Source organism: Lepeophtheirus salmonis, chromosome 8 (genome assembly GCF_016086655.4).
Source record: "Lepeophtheirus salmonis chromosome 8, UVic_Lsal_1.4, whole genome shotgun sequence".
NCBI lineage: Eukaryota > Metazoa > Arthropoda > Copepoda > Siphonostomatoida > Caligidae > Lepeophtheirus > Lepeophtheirus salmonis.
This window is the reverse complement of record NC_052138.2, coordinates 10,287,839-10,296,889: the sequence shown is the minus strand read 5'-3', so window position 1 is coordinate 10,296,889 and position 9,051 is coordinate 10,287,839. Positions and strand designations below refer to the sequence as shown.

The following is a 9,051-nucleotide window of genomic DNA, read 5'->3' as shown; positions in this document are numbered from 1 at the left end:
CCCATTTTTGTGGAGTGGAAGAAGCGGCTCAATACAGATGCTTACATCGAACTTCTGAATAGGAAAGTGCTATATTGGCCCAGAGAAAGGTTCAGGGACAACTTTTTTTTTACTCAAGAAGGAGCAGCATGGCATTGCCGCTGAGACCCAGGCCCTTCCATCATGAAAGAGTGGACCAAGATTGAGTTTGACTACACAGTTAAAGTCTGCGAGGGATTTAGGCCTCATATTGAGACAATTATTAGAGCTGAGGGCTCACATATTGAATAAAAGTTGTACAGAGGACTATTTCCATATGATTTTGTAAAGTAAATGTCCTTACAAAACCTCTTCTTTAAATTTTACTCTTGACAAATTGGAAATATTAAAATGTGTACCACTAGATAAGATCAACCATGAATTGTCTTAAAGGGAAACATTATCATCTATACATAAAGAGAGTGAAAATACTTGTTACGAAGGAGACATCTTACACTACCAATAACTTTAAAATATAAAGTTATCTAACCACACTATTCGTATACAATTGAATTTCTTCCCATGTTTATAAAATCAGCATAAAACCCAGGTCGCCTCATCTATACAGTTATAGATAATTTTAACATTGAATTTTTTGACACAAAAAATTAACATTTTAGATAAGTGTTTGTTGAGATATATTTCTACTATATAACAAGACATTTTAATTTTATTTTATTAAATGTCAAAGTTTAGCAATTTGTTCAATTAATTAACATGCTTATAATCTATTATTAGTTTCAATATACAGTTCACATCATTTATTCTGATTCCAACACTATGGAGGAGACTTGGTACATCCCATATTTATTATATATAATCGTACTATATAAATATATTATATTTAATTATGTTCTGTTTTTTTGTGTAAGTTCATGTTATACTTTAATTAACAATTATAGTAAATAGTAAAAAAGTCTTTTTTTATTTATATTATTAACTATGCTCTATTTGTGTAAATGTTTTATTTGTTAATCTTATCTATGTATATTTTTATGCTGACAAACTGTAATAAAAAGGGAAATAAATGCTTGAATATATGAAATGGCAGCAGTTTTTACATGTTTCCTCCAGTTGTAAGATGTCTAACCCTACCCTGTACCATGTTGAATCTTACTCTGTATCATGTCTCCTCCTGGTTTATCAAGTATCCTACTTTTGGTTAGTTTTTGAAAACACAAGTAAATGGCTATTAATTATTGTACAACATCAAAAATACTTTGAAATTATTTTTTTCTTAGGTACCTACCTATGTGTCATATTGCCTGTGCGTTAAATTATCTTTTAAATATTGAGACTGATGACAGTTTAAAAAAAAATTCGTATCATGTATCCTCACTCTCCCCTTTAACAAATTTATATCTGCTATTGTTTAAATCTATTTAGAGATCATACCAGTCATTTGTTTTCGACAAACTGCTTTTGAATGTGAATTATTATGGTTTGCAACTCTCCCCGTACCAAAGGACAGTTGCAACGATTTAATTAAAAATTAATTTAGAGTTATAAATTAAGAAAATGAGACCAAACCATATTTTTTGAGGACTAAATTACTAGATTTTTCAAGTAGTTCTTCAATTAATTAACTTTCAATTTATTTTAGTATAATAGAACGTACATTATAGATCACTGATCATTTATAGATTGCATAAATTCATTCTCACAATCCTAATCCCTTTCTTGGCTTACGTCATGCTTGTTGTGAAGCGTAAATATATAAAATAATAAACGATAAGGGGAAAACTGCAACACTTACTGCAATTGACCCTTTGACCTTTATAATTTTTCCTCGATAAGTGAGTTTTGAATTTTGAAAAAAAAATAATTTACTGATATTAAAATCATCAATAATTCAAGCTTTTTTGGTACAACAAGAACAATGAAAAACTGATTATGTTATTAAGAAAAAATTGCTCCACAAAAAAATTACTTGTATCGCTCAAAATCAAGTTTTTAGCCTATATCTTGAAGAAAAACTGACAATTGTCCCAGTTTCCCAAAACGCATGCTCTTTTCCTTTTAATGGCATACATACAAGGTCGTTCTGGTAAATCTGGACCACTTTTAACTGTATCCTAATATATTAGGGAACCAATTAGAGATTTGAAATTTTATTTACAAGTATTAATAATCCAAAAGAAAAAAATCAACATTGACAACGTCCGCAGTGGAGAATTTGTCCTTGTACTTGATGATGGAGACCTTCAAGGAGTCGATGCTATTGTGTGAATTGGCAGAGACCTTCCTCTCTAACTCTCCCTAAAATGAGTAATCCATGGAATTAATATAGAGGGAGTTAGAGGGCCAGGTCTGGGGTCCCAAAATGGCACCTTCTTCTTCTTCTTTCTACAAGTTTTGGGCCTTGTGAGAGGGGAAAATGGGAGGGAGGGGCAAGGCACTGCTCTTGCTCACAATGAACCCAAGGGTCATAATACTGGCTGGAAACTTGGATCTAAAAACGTGGAGTCAATAGTTCGCTTTGTGGGCAACCATGTGTTGATCTGGATGTTGTGGGGTCTGTCGATAGTCCATTGTTTCTCATCCAAATAAAAGATGATTCGGTTACCTGGGACTTCCAATCATTCGGCAATTTTCTTCAGTGGGCAGCCCGGGGGCTTTCATTTAGTCTGTAAGGATATGTATTTTGTAGAAACGTTATGAGTTCATCCTCAGGTAAGTGTTTATGCCTGTGGATATTACTTGGTGATTTTTGTTAAGAACTTTCATCGGTGTCTCGTAGATACTTTCAAGTACCGTTTCAGATATAAAAGGAATATGGGAGTACGTTTTTTATCACTCCAGGACTTGTAAACTTATTTTTATGGTTCCTCCTCCTTCCAGAGTTTGTAGATGTCGTAGATTGTGCTCTTTGGATACCCCAGAATCTTCTTGATGTATGCTGTGCTCTGTCCCGTGCAAACTAATTCGATGATGGTGTTCCGTAGGCTCTCCTCCATCGTAAATACTTGTTTTAAATCAAAAGTTGCACAATTAACTTAAAGATAACACTTAACCTCTCACTTTAAAATTAAAATAACCGAGTCTGGAGCTTTCCTTAGTGTTCAGTATGTAGTTAAAGATGGTCCGGATGGTCCTGAACGACCCTGTAACAAGGACGACTCAGTTTCTTATTTAATGTCATAGATAACTATTTCATCGATAACAATGGCAACTTTTTTTACTCAAAGACAGGAAAAGATCATTTATGAAAGGTTTTGATTATACCTCATAATGAAGTCATTGGTCTTATCTTACAATGATTTATTTTATCACCAATTAATTGATATATTGTTTGAAATTTAAATTGAGTTTTGAGCTTAAAGATTTATCATATTTTTATACCGGCCCATATATAGGAGAAATAAATTTCATTCCTGCAAAGGTACATTTTCTTATTTATAAATTTAGATGTACAAAAACCTTTGGATTTTACTATAATATATCAAAATATTGCATTTAATATTTCAAAAAAAATTGACATTAATGTTTTTATAAAATAATAAGGGGAAATATATTAATTGTGCAGAGGTATAAAAAATATAATCTTTGCATCTGTCACTTTTAACTTAAAAAAAAAGAAAGAAAAAATACCCAAAAATCATATAATAGTTTGCCAATACGTTGTTCCTACCAAATAATGGCGATTCTCAGTTAAAATAAAGAAAATTGATTAAACATGACACGCTCATAACACTAAAAAGTAATTGTAGTATACAAACTAATGGGGATTTGTGGGTACACCTAGAAATAGGATTTTCGAAGAACGCGAGGAAAAAGTGAGAGCAAGAATATTATTATTATTGAATGAATATCCTTTTTAACATTTGCTGCCTCTTATATGATTTTTGTGCGAGAAAATGAATTACTGCTTTAAAAAGGAGAACCTTCAACATTTAAAATATCATTAGTGCAAAAAAAAATATTACAGTTATTTCTACTATAATATAATATTATAGTTGTATGTCCTCCAATAAAAACGGATAGGGTATTTTTCTCAAAAACAGAGGCAGATACAGACTTTAGACATCAAGGAATGTTATATAGAATTATGTGTTAGATTGTTGACTAGCTTGAAATGATATTTTAGTTAATGAATTTTTATATCAGTTTTAAAATTTGATTTTTTGACATTTCACATTATGTTATTACTACAGGTCTGAGTAGGAACATATTTAAAATACAATATTGTTAAGCACATTAATTTAGATGTGGCCACAATTCTGCTATTTTAGCATAATACAACTTAAATTATATTTGTACTTCGGTTGAGAGACACGACCTTGCTCCTCATTTCCTGTTCGTAGTTACGGCACTATGCAGAATTTTTTGTGAAATATAATGTAATACGGTATTTTAATCATAATAAATAGTTATGGAAGATAGCTTATTCGAGTATTTTTAAGCATAACATATTCTGTATTTCTTCATAATCAAACATAAAATATTTTTAAAAGTATCTGCAATATAATTCAATTTTTTCATCATTATTTACATAATATTTGTATTATACCTAATTTATGTTACAAGAAAAAAAAATCAGTTATGGAATAATTAACACTTGAAGCAAATATTAATAAAAATATATCTGTTCTGTTTACATTTACAATAGTCAAAAGAAAAAACTTGATTTTTAATAAAAGAGTATGTATGGATATTCTCAGTTGAAGTAAAATTTCAAATGATTTCGACGAATTTTGATATCGTTGCTTGATGTACTGGTGAATTGTTTTGTAACTATTTTTAGCCTCTAGAGACAGAACAGAACTTTTTCTTTCTCTTCCTCGCTATGACAAAATCATATATTCAATTATGTTTGAACAGAGTATAATTTATAAAATAATATGTAATCTGTAAATTTGAGGACAGAAGTATTCTTATAGAGCTCATCGAATAGATGATAAAATAGAAACAAAAATACTAAATACCAACATACATACACACACCGACACAACAGAGAAAACCGGATAATACAAAAATAATAAAAAAGACACCTTGAAAAAAAGCAGCAAACGATAAGCAGGATGGGGAGCCTTAGTATTTTTGATTTTTTTCCAAAAAAAAATCAAAAATTAACATTTTTCTCTGCTACATAACTTGGTCTATTGACTTTTTTTTAGAAAATAAATGCATAAAAAGTTTTTTGATCACCCTATTTCCGGGTTTAATGTTGTAATCTTCACGAACAAAAAATTCTAGTAAAAAGCAAAAATTCCTTGCTTCTATAATTCAAACTCACTAAGAGATCTACTTTTACTATTTTATGGGAAGAATATACATTCTTATATCGTGCCATTGAGATCAATGCTTAGAGTCTAATAATTATTCAGAAGCCACACGAAGTATTTGCTCTGGTTCCCTCAAAACCGTATAGGAGTTCGTATGAAGAGGAACTCTTTCTTATCCTCTCCCTATATCACGTTCCTGATGAAGAGGATTCTAATTTTTGAGTCCTCATCCTATACATATTTATATTTCTTAAGTGTTAAAAATAAATTAACCATAAATAAGATTAAAATATTTTGTCTAATTATCTCAAGTTTATCGTCTCTAATCGATCCAAAAAAGCAATTGATTGTAGCAATTTAGTCAATTTTAGAACATATAACTATGGTTTCATTCAAATATCAGTGTTTTGGAGACCAGAAGAAGTAGCAAAATACTCCAATTTTTTCGATCATCAAAAAATCAATATTTTTGTAATAACGCGCTCAGTTTTGATAGTTTTTGCTCTAACTAAAAGTGGGCTGATAAATTGACGTGATACACTCTTCTTTTTTTTTCCTTGCTCTTTTTGAAAGAAAAGTGCAAGGAAAAAACCCTTCGAAAAGTACAATCTATCAAGACATTAAATTTAATGTACTGTTCAGCCTTTTTATTAGTTAGTGAGGTTGACCATCGAACGTCCACAGCAGTGGCAGCGGAGACGGTTCGCACGTCTGAGAAATTAAAGTGGCCTCCTATGAGTAGTTCCCAAACCAAGAGACTATTCAAACTTCATAGTAACCTCTATACACCCTATACATAGATACTGCATTCGTTTGAAGTTTCGTCAAGATTTGTGAATATACTGCCTTATTGATCTAAATTGGCGTGTACACGTCTAAGTGTATATACATATATAAAGGATTTTTTTGTGAGAGCAACTCAGAGGTATCCACAGAGGCTGGGCTGGAGGAGCAGTAACCCTCCACAAATTAAGTTTTTTTTTTTTAACAAGAAAAAAATATATATATATAAATATTATATATTTAATATTTTAAATTAAAAAAAATGAATATTTAATTTTAAAAAAAAAAAAATTTCGTAAATAACGGTGGATTTTTGATATTTTTTTCCATAAAAGTTAATATTTCAAGTTGTTGTTTTTTTTCAAAAAATTGATTAAATGAAACTTAATTTTTGAAATTTTTTTCCTAAATTTTAATTTCTTATTTTTTTTTCCAAAAAAATTAATTTATCAATTTTTTTGTTTTTTTTTTTTTTCAAAAATATATATAATCCTGCGGACGCACTTGCAACATTTCGCCCGATATCATTTATATTCATAAGTATACATATGAACCCTTATCCGTATACACGCACTATATATGGGAGTAACACTCCTTCAATTATCTGCAATGACAATAAAATGGACTGACATTCAAAATTGTATATTGATAACTATCATTAGTATAATCATATAAATCTTGACAATAAAAAAAAACAAGCTATCTACTTCACTTTTTTGATAACTACATATAATATCAAAGACTTTGAGTATTCTTGGAATAATACACAAAGGGAATCCATCTTTGATTTTGGAGTCTTTCCAAAATGAAGGCACAGAAAAAAGAAGCGATAGAAAAACTAAAATATATTTAAATGAATCTTCTTATTATTCTCTTAAAGATATATGAATATTAGGAAATGAAATAGTATAAAAATAAAAGATGATATTAAGAAAGATAATAAGAGCTTAATTTATGAGTCCGTATGCAATCAATGCACATACGCTCATCAATGAATTATTTCAATCCTGATAAATTATAAGAATTAATTAATTGTAATATGTAAGGTATAGATCAAAAGACATAATATCGTAGATAATAAGAAATGTATTTATTTTTTCGTTAAAAAAATTATCACAAATAAATAAATATACTTTTCCTTCCCACATGAGTGAAGAAGGTTTATAAAAGACTGCAACTCTCACTTTCTTCCCCTATTTTCTTAGAATAAATAAGAATAATTAATAATAATTTAAAAGGTCAATATAATTATTTCTCAACAGTTAAATGTGTTTTCCGTACAGGAGGCTTCCGAACTGACATTTCACTCGCAACCTCTAAACGGACATCGGGTAATGCTCGAGTGGGATGGCGTGAGTCTGTGTATCGTCTCCGAGTGTATCTTTTCATTTCTCTTCTGGATGTGGTGAGGCAAGAGTCGGATGCTACAGTAGGGAGCTTTTCTAATTCGGATATATAGTTTTCCAAGTTGTCTGTTTTCGCGCGGCGGTCAGAGAGTAATGTTGGGAGGTTGGGTTCAGACGGTGGCATTAATGATGCCGTAGCTGTTGAAGAGGGCGGGGCTGGAGGAGATGGCGGAGGGGTTGGGGGTGATGGCGGAGCAATGTGAATAGGGGAAAGAAGGGGCCTTGGTGTTGGCGGAGCTTCTTCTTCTACAATAGTAGGAGGCGATGTAGAACCAGTCGGAGTTTTCTTCCTTGTTCGAGGTGGAACTGGGTTCAGAACAAGTAATACATCAGTGACTGGACTCATTGTGGTGGTTATTGTAGAGGTGAGGGGAGGCGGTGATATGGGAGGAGAGAAACTGGGTGGAGATCCCGGATCCGTCTGTGCACTTGGAGTGGATTGTCCAGATCCAAAGAATGCTTCTCCCATTCTAGAGGATGGTGATATTGTGGTCGTCGTATTGGTCATACATCCACGAGGTGGTCCCATTTCCGGAGTTGAGAATTTGATGGAACCACGACTCACAGGGAAGGAATTGTCACTATGAGGATGGCGTAAGGATTTAAGATTGAAAGTCCATCGGTGAAAGTCTGCATCTTTGGATGGAGATGTTGCTTTGGGGTGGTTTTTGAATGTCCGATCAACAGAAGAGGAACCTGTGGATGTTTTTCTTCTTCGAGTTCGTCCTCGTTCGGGACCATGGGGGAGTTGAAAGAGTTGTTGGGGTTGCTGCTGAGCTTGGGGACTTGGTAATGAATGAAGATGAGTTAAACTACATTGAGAGAGAAATAGAGAAAGTTGATTAAATAATCAAATTAAGGAAGTAAGTAAAAGTAGAATTGATGGTATGCTCAAAGGGATACACTGAACAAACAAAAGAAGGGACAAAGAGACAAAAAATAAATTATGAATGCTCTATCATAATTATAATGAAGGACCAAAGAATTAGCTGAACATAAAGGCAGGGAGTGGCATGTTAATTGCGAATGCACAAAACGATCAAAAATCACCATAGTGAAAGTAGGTAGATATATATATAACATAATTGTAAAGAGGTGAAGATAAAACTCGTCTGTCCGTGCTTCAAAGTAATTGTACTTGTAAGGCGGTCATCAATCATATGGTATGTATGTAGTGTTAGATATAACAAAACTTAAAGATATAATTTATTTGATGAAAAAATAGGGAGAAATAGTTGAATTTCTTTTGTATTATAATTAGTATTACTATTAAAAAGTTAAGACTTTTAATGAGTTTCTAATAAATTATGATAGTAACAAGGCTTATATATGTATAACAACTTTGATTGCCAAAAATGAAACACACAGCATAACACTGTGTAAAATGCATCTTTAAATTGCAAAAAAAAAAATGAAAAATATTTGAAGTCTCATAAATTTATTTACATGCAAACTACATCAAGATTCATCTACACAATTATTTTATTATTAAAAAAATATGTTTTGCAGTTCAAAATGTCTATTTTGGGGGAAAACTATGATATTTTTTTTGATTTTTTAAAATAAAAACTTTTAATTAAAAAGAAAAACAATATAATACATTTGTTTAAATCAATATT

The 9,051-nt window shown here is 31.3% G+C and overlaps 1 protein-coding gene across 8 annotated transcripts in view; it reads right to left on the bottom strand.

The window, feature by feature from the left end:
- Window positions 1-7,094: 7,094 nt before the first annotated feature.
- The window catches only part of LOC121122544 (uncharacterized), a 41,141-nt gene continuing 39,184 nt past the window's right edge, over window positions 7,095-9,051 (bottom strand). For all 8 annotated transcript variants that reach the window (XM_040717564.2, XM_071890299.1, XM_071890297.1 and 5 more), the window contains one exon: window positions 7,095-8,244. In XM_040717564.2, the coding sequence (XP_040573498.1) occupies window positions 7,275-8,244 (970 nt within the window). In that variant the 3' untranslated portion in view covers window positions 7,095-7,274. The remainder of the gene's footprint in view (window positions 8,245-9,051) is intronic.